Raw genomic sequence first — 23293 nt, 5'->3', positions numbered from 1 at the left:
ATTTTATTTTTATAGTGCAAAACTGAAAGGTTGTAGTGTCTTAATTATGCTAGGCTTTTAATGAAGGTGAAAAGGTGAAAGTGATTAATGGGTATTGTCTGACCCAGCAACCTGCTCACTCAGTCAGAGATGTGTGCTTCTTCTCTGGAGCTTGGATCATCCGTACGGCCGTTTAAGATCCCCTTCCTGCTCCCTTTCTTTCAATAATTTTATGTTTGAGATCCACCCATGAAATCTTGTTCCAGTTCCTGACCTTCTCCAACACTCAATTGAACAAAGACTGCATTTGACAGAAAGGAGACCACATCCAATACTGAAGACCCCACCATTAGATGAAAGCATAAAGGACTTGTACGTGTCATGCCACTGTTCCTCAGTTCACCTCTTCTTTGAAAACTCACAACTAGACAAGTTCATACACTTGACTCTCACTCAGCTCTTTGCAGAATGACACATCCTGCATACTCCCCAAAGCAGACTGTACTAACGCCAAGGGGTTGACCATCAAGAGTGGTCTGCCTCAACACACTCTTCGCTCTGGATGAGCCTTCACTTTTTCCAAAAGCTCTGGCTAGAATATTATAGTTCTGTTGAGTTTTTGAGAGTCAGGTGCTTCTCAACTGCATGGGTTCATCTAGGGATGAAGATGGACAAAAGGGTAGAGTTAAAGAGCGTGGACAGTTTGAAACACTGATTAACAGCAGAGCTACCTTCCTTTTTCTTGTCGCCATGAATAATGGGGTACCTTCATTCTAAGCCAGCACTGAAGTGGTCTCACCCGCAGTAGTACCAGCAGGGTGACCACTTTTGCAGAGGCCATGGGGCCCAGGGCTCATTAGACCGAGATGATGCAGTCAAAGATCAATGCAGTTCAACTGCCAGGTAATTTCAGTGAGGTCTATACTAAATCCAACATTCAGGCAATGGCATATTAATTATCCCATGTCTTATGGTTGGAGCTGGGATCAGTTCATCATCTGTAGTTCATCGTAATAGACTGAAGTGATGTCTGGCTGGTACCAGCTGCATTTTGTCATCATGTAGCAGTGGAGTCCAAAACCAAGCAGGAATGGAGCTGGATCCGGCCGGTTCTGGTGACCTCGGGATAGATGTCCCGAGGTCCAGATAAGGAAACAATTAGAACCATATTAGCGTAGATGGCATTACATTTTTTGCAGAGTTATAGATCTTGATCAATGTTTCAGGTTTCGGAAAACCTAACTAAAGCAGCCTAATTGTGTGGTGAATTATAAATTAGGTGCATGCCTGGCTAAATAGATGAGTCTTTAGTGTGTCTGCATCCCGAACAGTGCTAGGGAGATTATTCCATAATTTAGGAGCCAATTAGGAAAAGGATCTACCTCCTTTTGTGGATTTTTATATTCTAGGAACTGTTAAGAGGCCAGAGTTTTGCGATCGTATTGAACGTGATGGAATCTGGTGCGGTAGAAGGCCACTTAAGTACTGCGGAGCTAGACCATTCATAGCTTTCTATGTAGTTAATAGAATTTTAAAATGCATATGAAATTGAACAGGTAGCCAATGTAACGGGGCTAATATGATCAAAGTTCATGATTCTAGTCAGCACTCTGGCTGCTGCATTTTGAACCAATTGAAGTTTATTTATCAGCAGTATAGAAATACTCAAACCAGCACATCTGACACTAACAATAATGCTACGGTCGAAATCACTAAATACATTTTTTCCCCATTCTGATGGTTGATGTGAAAATTAACTGAAGCTCTTGACCCATATCTGCATGATTTTATACATTACACTGCTGCCTCACAATTAGCTGTTTAGATAATCGCATGACTAAGTAGATGTACAGAAGTACCTAATAAAGTGGCTTGTGAGTGTACATGTACAGTATATATTTTATTGCCCTTTTCTGTGCAAATATTCTTGCAGTGAATATTTTGAGCTAACAGGTGTGGGGCTCAAAAATAAGGGTAATTTTTTAAATTCTAGGTTTAAAGTGAGGCACTTACAACAGAAGTGAAAGGGTCAAATGTGTAAACATTAAAATACTCGCCATTTCAAAAGTATAGCCACAAAATGTAAACATGATTTAGTGTGATAAAATTGCTTACTAAACTCCAAGTACATCTATTTTGAGAACGAGAACTCATTTATCGACCACTGAACTGCCCTGAAACAGATGAAAACACAATTTTATGAGCGCTCTGGAGTATGTGTAATGCACTACAAGCATAAGAGAGTGATGCTATACATACATTTTGAAGTATTTTACAGCTTAATAATCACCAAAGGTTACATTGCAATTACCGTTTTATCTGATTAAAATCATCCATTGAAGCACTTTCACGGTTATTTTTCAGACTTCTCAAGCCTTGAATTTATGGTTCCAAAATTTAAGTGCCTTTAAAGGAGCATGGCGACACTGCTTTGCACACATGAAACTACCATATTTATAAAGGGTAGATACATAATTTTAAAGGGTCTATTATTGATTAATAAGATTGCTCTTTTGATTAATAAATCATGGTTACAGGACAAGTAAACGTACCTGTGGTCACAGTTGTGACCGGTGGGCAAACAGATTTCTGTTAGTAAAAATTGTTTATTGGTCCTTTATTGTTTGCGATTACGAAGGCCTTAAGAATCCAGCCTTAATAAGAATGCAGACATTTTAACTGACCATTTTCAACAAGTTTCCCACTGGTTACAATTGTGACTAGAATCACAATTTACTACACACTTTAACATAAAAATAATAAAAAATACAGTTTGTTTCACTGGGTCATCCAAGGAGTTCAATGCATGCTTCCACCTATCTGGGGAAATTTCTCAATTAATTATGTTAATAAATTCCTCTAATGTTCAGTAGCAGCTCAACTTAAATGTTAGTTTTAATTTAATCTTTGATCATAGATTTTATTATTCTACACAGGCCATGGTTATAAACAGAGGCAATAAATATAATAGCGACAACATGCCTTGAACAAGCAAATAACTAACAAATTCTCAAATTGTGTTCATCTTTGCAACTTGCCATTGAAATAAATAGCTTTGAAGGCATTAAACAGTTTATTACAGGGCAACAGATGTCTAGATTGGATAGAATGATTTCTGCCAATACCTCAGTCATCTGATCAGCCTGTTAACATAGAAAAAAATCAAAATCAACAGCAACATCCTAGTCAACTAATCAGAAATGCATGGGGGCAGGTCACATTAAGATTAAGGTAATCCAGTACAAGACAAAATAAAAACAATGCTTAGGCAAGAACATAAAAATATGGAATCAAACTAAAAGGACAGACAAATATAATAATGCAAAAAATCTTTCCAAGTGTGGCATGATCTCATTAGAAAGACAAGTTAATAAGAGCTCTATTTAACCTATCAGTTAAGTTTAAATATCTCAAAGGGTCTTTTCCTACTCCAGAAAATGAGTATCAATATAAATGCTTCACTAAACTGATAAAAAAAATGTTGCATCACCTTTACAGACAACTGTGCACAGAGATGCATCTTCTGGCTGTTTTTGTTTTTTGGATGCAAACTGTCAGATGGAGTCTCTCCAAATATAGCAAATTCCTTCCGTGCAAAGGAGGACATCCATCTCTGAGAGATCAGACTTTGCCATCTTGCTTTTAAGTCCATCTTGAAACTGTCCCAGTCTGTGAACTGTTATAGGACAGGTATGTACGTGTGTAGTGTGTATGCAAGCGTGTGAATGTTCAGAGAGAGCAGTTAGACCCCAGTGGGGGCAAGGCGGCTAATGAAGGCAATGCTGTTGAGGCACATCCTCCTAAAGAAAGAAGGGCAGCTGGGCTTCATCACAAAATGCTCCAGTAAGATCCTTAGCTCAGTGAATAGAGTCCTGACAGCAACACAAAGCATTTAGCAATAAACTGGTTAAAAAGTGCAAGCTGCTAGATGAACTAGTGTGTCTAACAGTTCATTTTAAATGTAAATGAGAGAAATACACAATAGGGCTAATCAATTCTGTTCCCGGAGGGCCACATCCAGCAGACTTTTGCTTCAACCATAATCAAAGACCCAGTTTCCACTTGGTATTAAGATGCATCTCGGGTGATCTGATCACATGTGGTTAGGTGAGACACATCGCTGTTTACACCTGGTCACTTAAATGTGTCTTCTGTGACCACTGGTGATCGGATTTGGAGGGGAGGGACATAAATCAATCAGTATTTCAGTGTGTTCCTGCATGATAATAAACTGCAACAAAGTCAGAAATAAAACAATGAAATTAAGAAAAAAAAAAAAAACGCACGCTATTTGTCCTTGATGCAGCTGAAATTTAATAGAAGGACAAAAGCAACATTTCGAATTGTCTGTTATTTTAGTGGATTAGTTGTTTTAACCAGAGCAGGTTGATATCAGACACACAAAAGATCTGTGAAGTTCGTGTTTGTGTATGTATCCGCATTTTAAATTTTTCAGAATAGATGGCTATTTCCTTTTAAACCGCTGGTAACCAGCAAAGTTTAAACTCTTGCTTTAGCGCAGTGGTTGATTGACAGGTGAGGGTGGTGCTTCACTGCTGTCCAGGGCACATAAAGTACAGGACAAATTAGCATTTACATATTAAATATGATGCGTTCAGGGGTGTTTTTGACCACATTCATACAGTTGAAGTTAAAAGTTTACATACATCTTAGCCAAATACATTCCTGATATTTAAACATAGAAAACATTCCCTTATAGTCTTAGGTCAGTTTGGATCGCTACTTTATTTTAAGAATGTGAAATGTCAGAATAATATTAGACAATTATTTATTTCAGCTTTTATTTATTTCATCACATTCCCAGTGGGTCAGAAGTTTACAAACACTTTGTTATTATTTGGTATTATTGCCTTTAAATTGTTTAACTTGGGTCAAACGTTTTGGGTAGCCTTCCACAAGCTTCTCACAATAAATTGCTGGAATTTTGGCCCATTCCTCCAGACAGAACTGGTGTAACTGAGTCAGGTTTTTAGGCCCCCTTGCCCGCACACGTTTTTCAGTTCTGCCCACAAATTTGATCGGATTGAGGTCAGGGCTTTGTGATGGCCACTCCAATACCTTGACTTTGTTGTCCTTAAGCCATTTTGCCACGATTTTGGAGGTATGCTTGGGGTCATTGCCCATTTATAAGACCCATTTGCGACAAGCTTTAACTTCCTGACTGATGTCTTGAGATGATGCTTCAATATATCCACACAATTTTCTCATGATGCCATCTATTTTGTGAAGTGCACCAGTCCCTCCTGCAGCAAAGCCCCCAAAACCCAAAACATGATGCTGCCACCCCATGCTTCACAGTTGGGATGGTGTTCTTTGGCTTGCAAGCCTCACCCTTTTCCCTCCAAACATAACAATGGTCATTATGGCCAAACAGTTAAATTTTTGTTTCATCAGACCAGAGAACATTTCTTCAAAAAGTAAGATCTTTGTACCCCTGTGCACTTGCAAACTGTGGTCTGGATTGTTTTTATGTTGGTTTTGGAGCAGTGGCTTCTTCCTTGCTGAGCGGTCTTTCAGGTTATATCGATTTAGGACTCGTTTTACTGTGGATATACACTGTTGGCCAAAGGTTTGGAATAAATGTACAGATGTTGATCTTATGGAAATAAATTGGTACTTTTAATCACCAAAGTGGCATTCAACAGATCAGAATGTATAGTCAGGACGTTAATAACGTGAAAAATTACTATTACAATTAAAAAAAAAAAAAAATCAGAAATTAAACTACTTCAAAGAGTTTTCATGAAAAAAATCCTCCACGTGCAGCAATGACAACTTTGCAGATCCTTGGCATTCGTGCTGTAAGTTTGTCCAGATACTCCAGTGACATTTCACCCCACACTTCCTGTAGCATTTGCCATAGATGTGACTGTCTTGTCAGGCACTTCTCACGCACCTTACAGTCTAGCTGATCCCACAAAAGCTTAATGGGGCGAAGATCCATAACACTCTTTTCCAATTATCTGTTGTCCAATATCTGTGTTTCTTTGCCCACTTTAACCTTTTCTTTTTGTTTTGTTTCAAAAGTGGCTTTGCAATTCTTCCCATAAGACCTGCACCCCTGAGTCTTCTCTTACTGTTGTACATGAAACTGGTGTTGAGTGGGTGGAATTCAATGAAGCTGTCAGCTGAAGACATGTGAGGCATCTATTCCTCAAATTAGAGACTCTGATGTACTTATCTTCTTGTTTAGTTGTACATCTGGCCTTCCACATCTCCTTCTGTCCTTGTTAGAGCCAGTTGTCCTTTGTCTTTGAAGACTGAAATGTAAACCTTTGTATGACATCTTCAGTTTTTTTGGCAATTTCAAACATTGTATAGCCTTCATTCCTCAAAACAATGATTGACTGATGAGTTTCAAGAGTTTCCTTTTTTTGCTATATTGACCTTAAGACATGCCAGTCTATTGCATACTGTGGCAACTCCAAAACAAACACAAAGACAGTGTTAAGCTTCATTTAACGAACCAAATAGTTTTCAACTGTGTTTGATATAATGGCAAGTGATTTTCTAGTACCAATTAGCAATTTAGCATAATTACTCAAGGATAAGGTGTTGGAGTGATGGCTGCTGGAAATGTCTAGATTTTATAAAAAATACTTTTTAAATTGTGATGGTGCAGTTTTTTACATCAGAAATGTCCTGACTATACTTTGTGATCAGTTGAATGCCACTTCCATAAAGAGCTAAATCTGTACATTATTCCAAAATTTTGTCCGCCAGTGTAGATACTTGTCTACCTGTTTCCGCCAGCATCTTCACAAGGTCCTTTGTTATTGTTTTGGGATTGATTTGACCTTTTCGCACCAAACTATGTTCATCTCTAGGAGACAGAATGGGTCTCATTCCTGAGCGGTATGATGGCTGCATGGACACATGGTGTTTATTCTTGCATACTATTGTTTGTACAGATGAACGTGGTACCTTCTGGTGTTTGGAAATTGCTTCCAACAATAAACCAGAATAGTGGAGGTCCACAATTCTTTTATGAGGTCTTGGCTGATTTCTTTTGATTTTCCCATGATGTCAAGCATAGAGGAACTGAGTTTGAAAGTAGGCCTTAAAATACATCCACAGGTACACCTCCAATTTACTCCAATTAGCCTATCTGATGCTAAATGCCTAAAGGCTGACAACATTTTCTGGAAATTTCCGAAGCAACTGAAAGGCACAGTTTACTTAGTGTACGTAAAATTCTGACCCACTGGATTTGTGATATAGTCAATTAAAAGTGAAACAACCAGTCTGTAAACAATTGTTGGAAACATTAATTGTGTCATGCACATAGCAGATGTCCTAAATGACTTGCCAAATCTATAGTTTGCTAATATGAAAACTGAGTGGTTAAAGAAGTTTAATTCAACCTAAGTGTATGTAAACTTCTGACTTCAACTGTATATGTTTTTTTGTGATCCGACCACAAAACATTTTATAGCCCATTTAGACCTGTATTTAGCGCTGAACACATGAGAGCCGATCACCAAAAACGCATCTTAATGCCAGGTGGAAACGGGGTCAAACTCACCTGAACCAGCTAATCAAGGTCTTCAGGATTTTTTTCTCTCTCCTTTTCTCCCCAATTTCCAATGCGCTCTAAGTCCACGTGGTGCTGTAGCGACTTGCCTCAATCTGGGTGGCAGAAGAGGAATCTGTTGCCTCCATGTCTGAGAAATCTATTTGCGCATCTTATCACGTGGCTTGTTGAGCGCGTTTCTGCGGAGATTTAGCGCATGTGGAGGCCCACGCTATTCTCCGCGCCAACTCACCACGCGCCCCACAGAGAGCAAGAACCACACATTATAGCGACCACAAGGAGGTTACCCCATGTGACTCTCCCCTACCTAGCAATCAGGCCAATTTTGGTTGCTTAGGAGACCTGGCTGGTGTCACTCAGCATGCCCTGGATTCGAACTTGTGACTCCAGGGGTGGTAGTCAGTGTCAATTCTCGCTGAGCTACCCAGGCCCCACCACCCCCCTGGTCTTCAGGATTACTTTATTACAGGAAATGTGTGGCAGCAAGGTTGGAGGTTAAGTCTGTTGGACGTGGGCTTCTGGGAATGGAATTGTAGAATGGAAGATCCCATATTTGGGGTAAAGTGTGTATGTGTGCATCTAACACTAATCAATGTGTACATAGAGAGATTCTTACCGGCAATACGGGTTGCGCCGGGAGGCATAGCGTAAAGTGAGAAACCGATAATAGATGAATGGCTGAAGTAAACTGCCCTGGCCACTGTGGACAGCAAACCAAACATTAAAGAGACTTTTTCCCAGAACCATACTACTTCTGTCTGCACTTTTAAATGTAAAAACTACCTGAAGAGCATGAAGACTGTGGCAGGCATCAAGAAGATCTCATTGCAGGCGATAAACTTGAGGATGTTTTGCTGATTGGCAGTGAGCTTGTTCAGAAAGTTCCTCACAAAAATAAGGCTGTTGGGGCCCAAAGTCTGATGAAGTAATAAGAGGCAAAATTAAGAATTAAATGACAAGCGTGCATCTAAGTAACAAATAAGCAGGGCAGAGAGGCGAAAGATGTTTGCAAATACTTACATCAAGGACATTTTTAGAGTAGGTGGTGGCATGGAGAAGTGAGAAGAGGAACACAGGAAATATGCTCACTGAGAACAAAAGTCAAGGCCACATAAAGAATAAATCAATGCCAAAACACAAAAAACCTTGCCATTTTTCACTAGCTTTGTATGGCTAGGCCTGGACAATATAGCTACAAAGATTTCAATATTTTAGCCATACCTTAAAAAACATTTATATTGACATGACAATATTTGATATATCTCAATATATAATGTATTTGCTCTTAAAATGGCTTAAGTGAATTTTATTTTATTTTTTTAAATCAGAGGAACCATGTTTTTCACTTAATGAACACAAGGAAGAATGATATTTAATCTATATGCATAATTTTAATTTATATGCACCGGAAAACAACAATACCTAGTAATAAAAGGCTTGATTTACCAACATACAGTATATTTTTACCCAAATAATTTTTGTAAATAACCTACAACTTTTTTTGGAACCCAGTTGAATGTTATTATAATACTGAATTATTATAGTGGACCCAGTCAAGTTTATTATTATAATACCCAATAATTCATATTATTTTGAGGATTAGATTTGTTTGTTAGATTAATAATACATTTCTGTCAAATTTACCTTTTATAATTTACATTTATGCATTTGGCAGACACTTATCCAAAGCGACTTACAGTGCACTTATTACAGGGACAATCCCCCCAGAGCAACCTGGAGTTAAGTGCCTTGCTCAAGGACACAATGGTGGTGGCCATGGGGATCGAACTAGCGACCTTCTGATTAACAGTTATGTGCTTTAGCCCACTACGCCACCACAACTCCTAACCATTATGGCTGAAAACTCAAAGTGCAGAGTAAAATGTAAAGTTGACAATGCTCCTCATTATAAATCTGGTCAAATGCTTTAATTTAGTTTTATTCTGCGATACTGTGCTACCTTTTAGATTTGCACATTAAGGAGTAGTGATTGCAAAGGTTCTGAATTGCATATTAGCATGTGTTAAAGTGAAGCACTTTGCTTTCACAATGCAAGCAAGCTGCTCAGACCACTGAAAACATTGTATCATGATTCCTGCGTCACCCATTCACTCTGAAGCACACACTGACCATGTTTTTAATTACATCGCAGCCTTTTGAGGTTTAAGAATCACATATGACAATACCACAATTTTAATCTTACTTTGACCCTGTTTACATCTGGTTTTAAGATATGTCTCAGGATATCCGATCACATGTAGTCAGACATGTCACATATAGCTGTTCACACCTGGTCGCTTAAATGCGTCTCCTGTGAACACTTGTGTTTGGATATTGATGGAAGGGACTCTGAGTAAATGACGACAAACATCAATCACTGTATCATTGTATTACTGCACGATACTAAACTGCAAAAAAGTCAGAATAGACAAGGAAAGCGTGAACAAAACGTCTTGCAGTTTCTACCAGATACATTTGAAATGTAATCTAAGTGCTAATCCAACACTTACAGCACAATTATCCATTGATTTAGGGGAGTACCTGTATTAAAGGCACTTCAGATGTTCGAGCTTCTCATCTTTGCCCCTGCATTTTGATATCAGAGACACTAAAGTAGATCCATGAAGTTCTTGTGTTTGTGTATATATATCTGCTTTTTAAAATTGTCCAAAGTTTGAACTCTCGTTTTAGCGCAGGTGAGAGTTGACGCTTCGCTGCTATCCGGGACACTTTCAGGATTAGCGTTTACACCTTAAATATGATGTAGTCACATGCATTTCGACTACCTACGTATGTTGTTTTTGTGATGCGGTCACGAATCATTCCAGACCGTTTTGTTCTGATCCGAAATGCATCTTAATACAGGTGTAAACGGGGTCTTTTAGTAATTGTGCAGCCCTGAAGGATAATCAAATCAGTCTAAGAATGCACAAAGTAGTGGTCAAATAAAACTCACATTAAAAACATTGTGATATTCTAAAATTGTTTAATTTTATATCAACAACCAAATCAGTGCAATTACAGCCGTGGCCAAAAGTATTGGCAGTGACAAAGTTTGTGTTTTGCTTCTGTTTTCTGCTTCAGTTGTTGTGGTGTTGATTCACACTGTTTCTAGATTATTGTGCAGAGTGATCAGATGCATTTTAAATAATTGCAAAAAGATTAATTTGCCAAAAGACTGTTTTTTGGCCCTGGCACAAAATGACCAGCTAACATCATTTCACTAATCATATCAGCAGCACCTTGGAAAGTGTGAACGAGTACTAGTCAGGTGAAATTACTCTAATTCTGATTGGATTATAATAGCAGACGGTTTGCTATAAAAGGAGGGAAGAAGTGCTTCCAATCATTGTGTTCTTGTTAGCAATGGTTACCTCTAAAGAAAGACATGCAGCCATCATTGATTTGCATCAAAATGGCCTCACATGCAAGGAAATTGCTGCAAAGAATATTGCACCTGAAGAACCATTTACCGGATCATCAAGAACGTCAAGGAGAGAGGTTTATCTGCAGTGAAGAAGGCTTCAGGACGTACCAGAGTGTCCAGCAAGCACCAGGACTGTGTCCTCCTGAGGAGTCAGCTATGGAATCGTGTCACCACCAGTGCAGAGCTTGCTCAATATTGGCAGCAGGTTGGTGTGTGTGCATCTGCACGCACAGTGAGGTGAAGACTTTTGGACAATGGCCTGGTGTCAAGAAGGGCATTAAAGAAGCCACTAATCTCCAAGAAAAACATCAAGGACAGACTGACATTCTGCAGGAAGTACAAGGATTGGACAGCAGAAGACTGGTGCAAAGTTATTTTCTCTGAAGCCCCCTTCCGACTGTTTGGGACATCTGGAAAATCTATTTTCCAGAGAAAAAAGGCGAACGCTACCATGAGTCCTGTGTCGTGCCAACAGTGAAGCATCCTGAGACCATCCATGTGTGGGGTTGCTTTTCATCCAAGGGAGTGGGCTCTCTCACAATTCTGCCCAAAAACACTGCCATGAATAAATAATAGTATCAAAACGTCCTGCAAGAGCAACTTCTCCCAACAATCCGGGAGCAATTTGGTGATGATCTGTGCATTTTCCAGCATGATGGAGCACCATGTCACCAGGCAAGAGTAATAATGAAGTGGCTCGGAGATCATTACATTGACATTTTGGATCCGTGGCCAGGCAACTCCCAAGATCTTAATCCCATAGAGAACCTGTGGTCAATCCTCAAAAGGTGAGTGGACAAGTAGAAGCCCACAAATTGTGATCAACTCCGAGCACTAATAAGTCAAGAATGGATCGCCATCAGTCAGGATTTGGTCCAGAAGCTGATATCCAGCATGGCAGAGAGAATTGCAGAGATTATGAAGAACAAGGGTCAACACTGTAAATATTGAATCATTGCATATATTGAGTGTTTTTGCCAATAAAAGCCTTTAAAACTTATGAAATACTTATTGTTTTCCAGTATACATTTATTCATTTCGCAGATGCTTTTATCCAAAGCGACTTACAAAAGAGGAAAACATAAGCGAAGTATACCATAGAAACATGTGAAAAAATTCAATACTGCCAATACTTTTGGCCACGGCTGTATATAGTGAATATTCAATATATCTCCTAGCACTACAACTACGTGAGGATACTTGTGATAGGGTAGGAGTTGACAAGGATGAGGGAGTATAGGAGATAGTGGCAGCTGTCCTCCTGTAAGGCCTGGGCCAGGAAGGCTCTGCTTAGCTGAAAGTGAGGCAGCCTCTGATGCAGACGCAGCGCACTGGTCAAGGCGTTTGCCAGCAATGCCCTCTGATAGAAATTAGCAGATGCTTGGGGCCTGGTCAGAGAAAGAGCAATCATAAGACCTATCATTGGCTTTTTTTTAACTAGATTTTAGTTAGTTGATAAATTTCCACTTATTAACAGAGTAAATGCATCTAACAGTCTACATAGTCCTAATCAACTGATTTGATGCCACAAAGTTTAATAATTCATGTTTAAATGCAGAACTGTTCCTGTAGGGAAGATTCTGAAAGTACAATGCAAGGGAACGTGACTCACCCAAGCAGGGGCAAAATGAACATGATGGAGCAGTAGACAGTGAACAGCCGTGACAGCCACATAGCCGTTTCCAGCTTATTACTCAACAGGAATTGCTGCAACACATCAATGGCATCATGAGTTAAGGTTGAACTTTCAGACATAGGGCATTTTAAATTTCACAATATAAGTATTATTGCTTGCTTGCCAAGTTTTGAAAATGAAACATGATTTAGAAAATGAAACTTAACAAGTAATTTCACTTACCACAGGCCCAGCCTGAGGGGGCAGAGGTGGATCCCTTTGCTCTGTGTCTGCCATCTTTCAAATATGAAAAGGTTTCTGATTCTTGAGATAAAAAAAAAAAAAAAAAAAACACATTAACTTTAGTTCCAGGCAAAACCTCAGCTAAAACACTTTACACAATTATGCACCCAGGATGCTTGTTAACTCGGAGACAAAGTGACTCGAGTTAATCTTTCTAATCCCTGTTAAAAAAGTTGATAAGCAGGACCTCTTTGTGTAATTTGCCTGGTGTGGGGGGTGGGTGAAGACCCACTGGATATCAGAATAAGAAGAATAAGAATAAGCTTTATTGCCAGTGAGACAGAATATAAAACAAGGTAAGAGTATAAATAGACAGTATGCACATGTGCAAGTGGTAATGTATGTGCAAGGTAGGGGTATGTACAGTTATTGAATTAAGTTTGTGAATTTACATATGTACATGAGATATGCATTTACTTTTTTGCTCTATGGGGGAGTCCTGAGGCAGTTTAATTGTTCATGAGGAAAATGGCCTAAGGGCAAAAACTGTTCTCAGATGTCCTGGCAGAAGGAAACGTCTTTGTTATGTACGTAAACTCGGTTCCCTAAGACGAAGGGAATGAGACATTGCACTGATTAACACATATGGGAGTGCCTTCTTTCTAGTTGAAACCGCTCTACAATAACGTCAATATTCTAATATTGGCTATGGTGTTTGAGCCCCACCTCTTTTGGCGCGAAGCTCTCTGCTTTAAAAGTAGGTGCACAAACATAGTAGGTGCACAAACATATTCCTCAGAATATCTGACTGAGAAACAAGGCGTGCATCGCTCGTACCTCAAGAACTCGGAGTCTTGTAGTGCAGCTAACATTCGCAATGACTTGTTCCCTTTGTCTCAGGGACATACGTAACCGATATGTTCCCTTATGACTCAGTACACTAGACATTGCGTTGATTAATGCATATGGGGAACATAATCCCATCACACCGCACTACACGACATAACCTCCCAGAAAGGAAACATAACGTCTCTAAATTAATATATAAACTATAGTTATATAGTATGACTTAACACCTTCACAAACCCAGTTGGGAAGGGAGTTTATTTATAATGTAAGTGCTAGTGACTTATTGTAAATTTCAATGGCCTGAATGCAGGCGGTTGTGTAAAAACATGGGGAGCTCATCCTTAAAGGAAGGAGCATAAGAATATATTTGGCCAACGAGATAGCCAGTGCTCTAAACAGAGGACTAGTGAAGAGAGATGTTAAGTCTACGTTGTAAAACCTTGCGAATGTGTTTTGAGAAGACCATCCTGCTGCAAAACATGTCTTGTAAGGAGTAGGACACAACATTCGTCCATGCCCATGAGGAGGCCATGCCTCTAGATGAGTGTGCTTTAACACCAATAGGGTGTCTTACCCGTTGACTCATAAGCCAGGGTAATTGCGTCGACAATCCAGTGACAAAGTCTTTGCTTGGAGATGGACATTCCTTTTGTGCATCATCCATAGCATACAAAGAGCTGATCAGACAGTCTGAACTGGCGGGTATACTCAACATATGGGTGTAGCGCCCGCACAGGGAATAACAAATGCAATGATTGTTCCTCATCCATATTAAATGGAAGGAAGAAGGCCTGAAGGTGAACCAACTTTGCTCTGAAGGGCGTGGTTAGGATCTTATTTACATAGCCTTTTCTAGGTTTGACAGTGGCATTTGAACTGTCCAGACCAGGGCCAAACTTCAGACTTGAATTGTCGATTGATAGTGCATGCATGTCACCGATTTTACTGAGGCCAGAGCCAGAGCCAGCAGTAGTGTGGTCTTAACGGAGAGCATACGCAAAGCAACAGAGTCCAAAGGCTCGAAGGGGAGCCCTGCGAGAGCTTTTAGGACTCAAGTCAAGTCCCAAGGCGGGACTGTAGGAGGATGAAGTCTGCCGGCCAAGGTGGGTTTAATCGTCTTGCTCCTTTAAGGAAATTTATGATTAAATCATGCTTGCCCATAGTGATGCCGGCATCATGTGCGTGATACGCAGATATATTCACCTCATACACTTTGAGCATTGACGGACTGAGTCCTGTGTCTAATCGCTCTTGAAGAAATATGAGAATTTCATGTATGGGGAAGCTTATTGGGTCTTTGCTATGTGAGAGACACCAATCAGTAAACACATAGTCCGTAGAGGCGTCTTGTGGACTGTGTTCTGGCCTGTAAAATGGTGTTCATGAATGAATGTGTCAGTTCTGTACATTCAGGGGTCACACATGCAGGTTCCACAGCTTGGGCTAGGGATGCGCCGATTGTGCCTTGTGCCTGAGAGAGGAGATCCCTCCTCAGCGGTATTTCCCATGGCGAACTGTACAGCATCTCTATAATTTCCAGAAACCTGTGTTGCATCCATAGTCACCACTTTCCACCTGACAATCTGCTCCAGAGCGACAACACGCTGGTAAAAGGCAGGAGCTGTCCAAGGTGCAAAATGAGCCATACAGCGGCGGGATTGAGTTATGCGCAAGCGCCCATGGAGCCAAGCTTGTTGTGGCACAGGGCCCTTGAGCCAGCACTAAAGAGGTCTCGTGTAAGAGACCTAATGGAATGGTGGTGGATGTCTCCGCCACAAACCCCAATGCTTTTTGAAACAGATTCAGTGGAAGTGTTCTCCCCAGTTTGAACTGAGACGGACACTGTATAATGGCCTTAATGCGCTCGCTCGTGAGGTGTATGCGGCTGCTCGCGGAGTTGAGGGGGACTCCCAAAAAGGAGATTTGTTGGCTGGGGAAAGAGTGTGTTCTTCGCTTCACAATTTGGATATGAATGTACGCATCCTTCAGATCTATCTACACAAACCAATCATGAGGGTGTACATGCGATAAAATCTGTTTGAGTAATCATTCTGAATGGGCACTTTGTGAGTGCGCGATTCGAATGTCTCAGATCCAGGATTGGCCGAAGCCTGCTGTCTTTCTTTGGGACAAGAAATAATGGCTGTAAAACCCTTTTTGGGCTTGACTATTTGGCACAACCTCTATCCACCTTTTCATGAGGAGATTGTGTATATCGGTTCGTAACTTTGGAGAATCAGTGCATTGAAACAGGGTGGCCGGCATATAAATTAGACCATATAACCATATTCAATTGTTTTTTGCACCCATTATGAAATACCCGTTAGGGTTCGCCACTCGTAACAGGACAGAGGGCATTTTGGTTTGCTCACTGTAAGATATAATGCGTCGCTCACCATAGTGAAGCGGTTGTGTATAATGTGTAGGCTTTGAGGAGGAAAAGGGCTCTTTGTTGAGAATATGTGAGCATCTCGTGCATTTGCAATGAGTGCTCTATTCTTTTTTTGTGCGCATTTATTTGAGTGCAAGACACGGAAACAAAATTTTTACCAATATTGTGAACATTGTGTTTGGAGCAGACCCGGAGGGAACTGTGGGCTCTGCATTCCGCTTACAAGTGTTATGCATGTCACTTTCTTCTGTCGGTGCAGGGCGTGTGCCGATACGGCTGCTTCAGTTTGGGCCATGGCTTGCGTGGCCTTACCAGTGGCTTGCGGCGGCAGGTGAGGCAGCAGGTATGGGACTTTTAATCGGGTGCTGCCATCTCGAAACAGAGCGAGGTCGGACAGACTGTGATGTAGGGCTGCACGATTTGGGAAAAAAGTAATATTGCGATTACTGAGGTTAATATTGCGATATGCGATTGCAATATAATAAACAAATGGTATCATGAGTCAACTTGCTTGGTTATCAAGAAAAATGCACAAATAGATTACCGATAATGCTGAAATGTGTATTTCTCAAATCAAAAATAAACTAGCAACAACAACAACAACTATAAATGCAGTGTTTTCAAATTAAAATATTTTTACAAAATTAAATAATATCTTTGCATTACTGCAAACTTGTTATTTTTTCAATATTACACCTAAATAAAATAGAACAATAAATAAGAACGTACGAATTTTCATGAAAATAAGATTGTCCAAACAAACAGGGACATTTAAGCAGGATGTAACATGTACTTTGTATAAACTCTATTGAAAAGGAAACGGGATATACAAGAGTGGTTCACTCAATCAACCCACTAAAACTGTTGTTGTTGTGTATATATACACACACATTTTATTGTTGTTGTAATTTTAATGTTATTTTTCACGTAAGATTGATCTTATGATCTCGTTGCAAACTGCAGACATTCGAGCTGCAGACAGTGGGGATGAGAGATGAGCGTCTCCGTGTTAGAGAGCGCATCAGCCGGCGGAACTTTAAATCTCTCACGGTATCGACTCCCGGTCAGATTTGGTCTCTTCCGCGACTGGTTGAAGCAGCTCTGACCACACAGAGAATGACAGTTTTGGAGTTTGTGCTTATTTACATGCCAAGCTCCTGTATTATATTAACTTTAATTATTGATTAAATAAAGACATATCGCCAAGCCGTGATCTGCGTTTCTGTGTTATTTTTTCTGGCCACCAGTTTAGTGTCAGTCTGCTCTGCATCCATCTTCACCTGATTTCCACGCTGAACATCGGAAACTCACATGACATGACCACACGTGCCACTCCCTAAACTGAGACTGACTGGTCATCTTTATTAGTGATGTAGAAAATGGGCAAACAGCTCTCAGAGAGAATGGGCTGTCACGCCCACACATCACATGCACATTTATTTAATAAAATTGCAGCATTTGCCATCATATAATCGCACAGGCTGACATCGCGATTGCGATATGATTAATCGTGCACCACTACTGTGGTGTACTCTGTTTCGGCATAAAGTGTTTCATAGCCTGTGATTGCGGTTGAGTCATGTAATGGACGATGTAATGCTCAGAAAATATATTCACAGAGCTGCCAAAGAGGCCGGCTGGAGACACTGGAGCATCCAGCAGAGTGGCTTTTTCCTTATCACTCATTTCTGTGTGGGTCAGTCATACATGTCGATCCAGGACTAGCAGGTTGCCCATGGACTTGCCGATGGCATGCACAGTGACTTTTGTGGCATGCAGCACTACATCTGTAGTGGTGCAGAGCTCTATGAATGTCTCTGGATCGAAGCCTTGCTTGTCCATTTGCTTGAGCAGCTTGGCTTAAAATACCAGGAGCACCTCCATTGCATGGAGTGCTTTTCCAGCCAGTGCAGACGTTTGACAATACGGCTTGGAAGGATGTATGAGGCGTGATTTCCATGCCCTGTTACTCACTGGTCAGAGGTGTGTTGCTACCGCCTCCTCCACACAGGGGTAGATGGGCATAACCGTTCTCTTCCGGGGGAGACCACTCGAGGTCGAATAATATATATATATATATATATATATATATATATATATATATATATATACACACACACACACACACATTTATTTGTAACACACAATATACAATTGCTTGTAAGGATACAAAACTCCTGCCAAAGCACTGCGGGGAATCAGGATGCTGAGGCCCGTTCAACAGTGAAGCTGACCGTGAAGGGTAGAGGAGGGCTTCTAGACAAGATATGAACAGCTGTCTTGAAAGAAGAAATTCTGAAGAAATTGTTTGCACACCTGCTTTTATAGTGGACAGCTTCACACCAAAACAGGCGGGGCTCAAACACCATGGAATGCTGGCGTTATTGTAGATAGGTTTCTACAAGGTAAGAAGGCAATATCCCATATCAACGCAATTTCAAATGTACTGAGTCGTAACAACGGAAAGTCACGACAGCTGAGAGGATTATTGGTGCCTCCCTGCCCACCCTCCATGACCGGTCTCTGAATATTTGCCGCGAGTAAATTTTCTTAAAACAATTTATTGACAAACAATGTAATTGTATTGATTACCATTGAACCCCACTATCACACAGCAACAAGCAATACTAATAATCTTTCTAAACAGCGAATTACACTCGTCATAATTGATGACTAATGAACATGACAAATCAACCTAATACAATTACAGATTTGTGGATATTAAGCGTTGGACAAACGTCGCCAGGGGGTATTTATATAATTAAGCATGTACACAGCATTGCAATTGTCCATTATTTAATTATAATGTGTAGAATCCAGGTGAAATATTTTGGAAAAATCGAGAAGACTCTTCATTACCCTGAGGAGCTAACATGTAGCCACAAGCTAACTCTTCACATAGCCTCAAACTGTCACTGACAGCCCTGAAATACCTATTTACGCATATATCAACACCGAGAACAGTAAGATATAATAATATAACTATACCTGTTATTTATTGAAGGCTGACCGTTTTTGTGATGGTAAAAATCGGCTTAATTCCGCCGCTCAGTTGCGCACGCGCTCTTCTCCGGAATAATGACGAAGCACGAGAAGTTGGTCAGCTGAACCAAACCTCGCGACCTCTCTGGATTGCCGAAATCTCGCGATATATCATAGTACATGCCGCGCTTGTCAAACAACAGCTGTCAAGAGAATGAGTGTGCCAAAAACAGCACATTCGTTTAGAAGAGGAAAATGTTTTATAATAATATTACAATTTTAAACATGTGTCCAAACTTTCCCATATCCACCACACATTATCTCACACACACATTCTGTTAATCTCTCACACGAAACATAAAAAAAAGTGCATTTCGGTATGCCTCATTCTTTCACTCATTAACACTGACTAAGAGTAAAAAAAAAAAGTGGACAGCATCAAAGACACTCAGACCCCCTGTTTCAGATGTTTCATTCACATCAGTGCGCCGGTGTGACCAAACCTGCAGAGATGCACGAGTTTGAACTAGCTGCAGTGATGCACGCGCGACATTTCCCGAACTTTTCTGATCTCGACACTCACAGAAGAGACCAATTTGGATAAATGACAGCTACTGACATTGCATTTTCTCTCTTCATAACGGAACAGTAAATACGAGTTCTAATAATTTAAGGTAAGTACGTTTTTATACGCTAAAATTTAAATCCGCTGGCTAGTCTCTTTTTCAAGCTTGATAGCCCACTGATTTTATTTGTCAGATTGTTCAAAATTCGCTTAAATGCAATTTTAATTATTGAATTGGTTACAGTTTCCATTGTATTGCATGTAAATAAATAATTTTAACAATTGTTTGCATGTCTCGTGACACCCCATGCGGTGATCAGCGCGCACTGTTTTAAGTCTTTTCACTCTTGCAAAGATAGCATCATCTTAAAGCTCATTAATTTTTATAGCGTGCATATTTTAAAATGCTCTGGATTTGTGTCTATATATCTTTGACTGACACAGATGTTGACATTCGAGTCGCTTCTCTTGAAAGAGTTGCAGAAACAACAGAGCAGGGCAGAGTTTTGTGACGTTGTGTTGCAGACTCAAGGTATTACATCTCGTAAAATTCATTTTCCATCTCTTACTTTATTTCTTGCACATAACCTGTTATTAAAAGTTTAAAATAACTTCAGATATGTACAAACTAGCCACTTGATTAAAAGTTAGTTCCACCATAAAGAAGTGTAATTATTTACTCACCCTCATGTCATTCCAAACCAGGGTCAGAAATTAATGGGGACTTGGGGCAAAAATGCCCCTGAAATTTAAAATGTAGGGGCAAAAAACTTTTTTTAATTTAGAATAATTCCCTCATTTTTTTGTTTGCAACATTTTATACATTTTCTAAAATTATATTCCAAGCCTAATACATGTTATCACAAAATATAAGTTAACCCTTAAGTGCATGGTTTTGGTTTCACCAAACATTATTACATATGCGGGTCTTTAGAGACCCGACATGTACTGTATATCTATCATAAATGGATCTACAAAATGCCCAGATAGTGTTAAAAATTCAAAGCATTTTCAAGACAATTAGAAAATAATAGAATTGATTGAATATTTCATATATCAAAGAGATGATGCAACAAAATAGGAGAAATCTAGAACAGGATCCATTACGTTCACACTGAAATTTCATGAACACTACTACCTGTCAAACACAAATTGAGATAAACATACCATATAAGACACACAATTGTATTTTCTCTGGCACTTATTGAGTCTAAATAGATGCACAACTTGCATCATTTTAATGCTTCATTTCAGTAATAATCAATAATAACAATAATCATGTCATACTGTTCATGTGTTGGACTTACTATAGTTTACTTCATGTTGTTTCTTAGTCAAACAGCAATGTCAAATGTAAATCAGTTCAATCACTGAAACATCAACTCCACCTTGAGTTAGAAATTACATGTATAATATGTATGTGTACATGAATATGGAATACTGATAATTCAGAAAATCAACATGATATAGTAGTCATTTGTAAAAATACATAGTACTGATTTGTCTTATAATAAACAGAGAAATAGATGTCCTGTGATAGTAAACATATATATATATATATGAAATAATCATATAATAAGTTTTAAAAATATGTTTTTGTAATAATAATAATAATAATAATTAAACTCTTTTGAAGCTATATGAATGCTTTGTGTCAGTAATGGACAAAAATGTCAGCTTTCAAATGTCATTCTTCTTTCCATATATGTGCATCACATGACACATGCAAGAACCAATGGCATTTGCCATCACCAATCAATTATGTCATACCTTGGGTGACGTATCCAAAGACAGCATTTTTGTAATCTGACGGGAATCAGATTTTAGAGCAATGGCGAAGGGGAATATTATTAGTTAATAACAACTAATATTATTCTGTTTCTCATACAAAGCTGTCGTATGGCTCTGGAAGACTTGGAATATAGCGCAGGTACACATTGCATGAACTATATTTATTGTGTTATTTACCCTTTTTGGAGCTTCGCTGTTGCTGTATGTAAATAATATGTGCGAAAAATACTTCCACTGAATACAATAACAGCATGCAGTTTTGGAACAACATGAGGGTAATGTAAAAAATTAATGATCATAAGTAATGATAAAAAAAAATATCATTTACATTTTTGATGCAACTAGTAATATTTTTCTAAGCCCTGGTCCTTGAGAATTTTTTTTCAAAAAGTTTCAAATTTGAGTGTCTTTCTACTATACATCTGTTGACTATATCCTCTCTCTGCATCTGTCCAGGTGTATCTGTGCCAGTGCACAGCTGTGTATTGTCTGCATTTAGCCCATGGCTCTGTGGTACCCTGTCAGCAATGCCAACACCCCAGAATGGACAGAGGCACCTGATTGAGGTCCGTGCTGTGGAAGCCTGCACACTGCTCAGTCTGGTCAGTCTGCTGTACTCAGGTCAGTTCAACAAGAACAAGGAGGAAGTCCTCTCAGCAGCCTGCAAACTAGGCATCCACATACCTCAGATTGGAGGTCAGATTGGAAATCAGACAGAGCTGGTGGAGAGAGCGTGTCAGACCGAGTCTCTGTGCACAACAGTTGCTCCGCTTCCCTTTGAATGTCCAAACCCCAATGATACCATGGAAATGGTCAATCTGATTGGCCCGCCATCATGGAGGACAGATCAAGGGTCCTGCACGAATGCTGCTTCTGATATCACTCTGACAACACTTCAGAATGTCCAGGGTAATCTAGACAAGATGCCTTTCTTTCAAGTCATGGAGGTAAACCCTGAAAGCACTATGTATCCTACAGGAAGTGGACCTGCATGTGTGCCCCAAGTCTACGTATGCCCCCCTGCAAGCTCATACCAGCGGCCACCCACCCCGCTGCAACCCCACCCATATCCTTCTCACAGCACATATATTGAGCCATTGGCCAGTAAGGGCCAGTCAGCGGTGAGGGGTGTTTCAGAGGGTGAGGAATATGCTTTTGATGGATTAGCACAGTTTGAGAACAATATTCCTGGTTTTATCAAGTACTTCCTAGATGCCAACAGTGCTCAGGGTGCAGGGCAAAGGGGGCAGTGTCATAGAGGGATAAGAGGAGACATCAATACAGAGGGAAGAGCGAGAAGGGTGCGGAGGGCGAGGGTGAGGGGAGGATGTGCTCTAAGAGTGGAGGGATTGAATATTAAGAAATTACAGCACAATATGGAGAAATGTGGAAGGGTGGCAAGGTCAGCCTGGAGTGGGCAAGGTGGGGGTAGGGTTGGCAGGACGCTAGACACCAGACTAGATATTGAAGCATCAAGGGAGATGGAGACGACAAGGGAGAGGAGTGATGATCAAAGAGGAAGGAGAGAGAGGCAGGTCTTCATCAAGAGGCAGACCCAGAAAGACAGAGAGCAGAGGCAGACTCAAAGAGGCAGTGAGTCAGGTAGGTGTCTCACAACATCTGCAGATTGCGAGGTATGATGATAAGGAGGTATGGCATAACAAAAACTTGATTTCCTTGTCAATTTGTTTGAATAAGCAACTTAAAAGTGTCATAAGAGTAATCACATTTCCTGCTTGATGTACTTTGAAAATACATAGTAACTTTCAGAGCTCAAAACTTCCTCCCCAGCCCAAAAATGGCATGTTTTGAAACTATAAACTGTGCGGTGTGCAACTTTGGCAAAAAAGAAAAGAAAAAATTGACAAATGAGAAGAAACATCGTAGCACAACTC

At 40.0% G+C, this 23293-nt stretch overlaps 1 protein-coding gene across 3 annotated transcripts; it reads right to left on the bottom strand.

Annotated features, from left to right (window-relative positions):
• Nucleotides 1–36: 36 nt before the first annotated feature.
• LOC127617333 (transmembrane protein 33-like) lies at nt 37–19193 on the bottom strand. Of its 3 annotated transcripts, XM_052089321.1 has the most exons (9): nt 19049–19138; nt 18377–18458; nt 12820–12900; nt 12574–12668; nt 12162–12349; nt 8555–8622; nt 8318–8451; nt 8151–8234; nt 37–3851 (listed from the first exon to the last, which is right to left on the bottom strand). In XM_052089321.1, exons 3-9 carry the CDS (start codon nt 12871–12873, stop codon nt 3722–3724), a joined length of 753 nt encoding a protein of 250 aa, XP_051945281.1. In that variant the 5' UTR covers nt 12874–12900; nt 18377–18458; nt 19049–19138; the 3' UTR covers nt 37–3721. The 3 variants fall into 3 exon arrangements, with proteins under 3 accessions (XP_051945281.1, XP_051945282.1, XP_051945280.1); XM_052089322.1 differs by lacking the exons at nt 18377–18458; nt 19049–19138 and adding an exon at nt 18035–18128; XM_052089320.1 differs by lacking the exon at nt 18377–18458 and having other exon boundaries at nt 38–3851; nt 19049–19193.
• Nucleotides 19194–23293: the final 4100 nt, after the last annotated feature.

This window comes from Xyrauchen texanus, chromosome 23, assembly GCF_025860055.1.
Source record: "Xyrauchen texanus isolate HMW12.3.18 chromosome 23, RBS_HiC_50CHRs, whole genome shotgun sequence".
Taxonomy (NCBI): domain Eukaryota; kingdom Metazoa; phylum Chordata; class Actinopteri; order Cypriniformes; family Catostomidae; genus Xyrauchen; species Xyrauchen texanus.
Note: the sequence above shows the minus strand (reverse complement) of the source record. Positions and strands in the feature narration are given on the sequence as shown.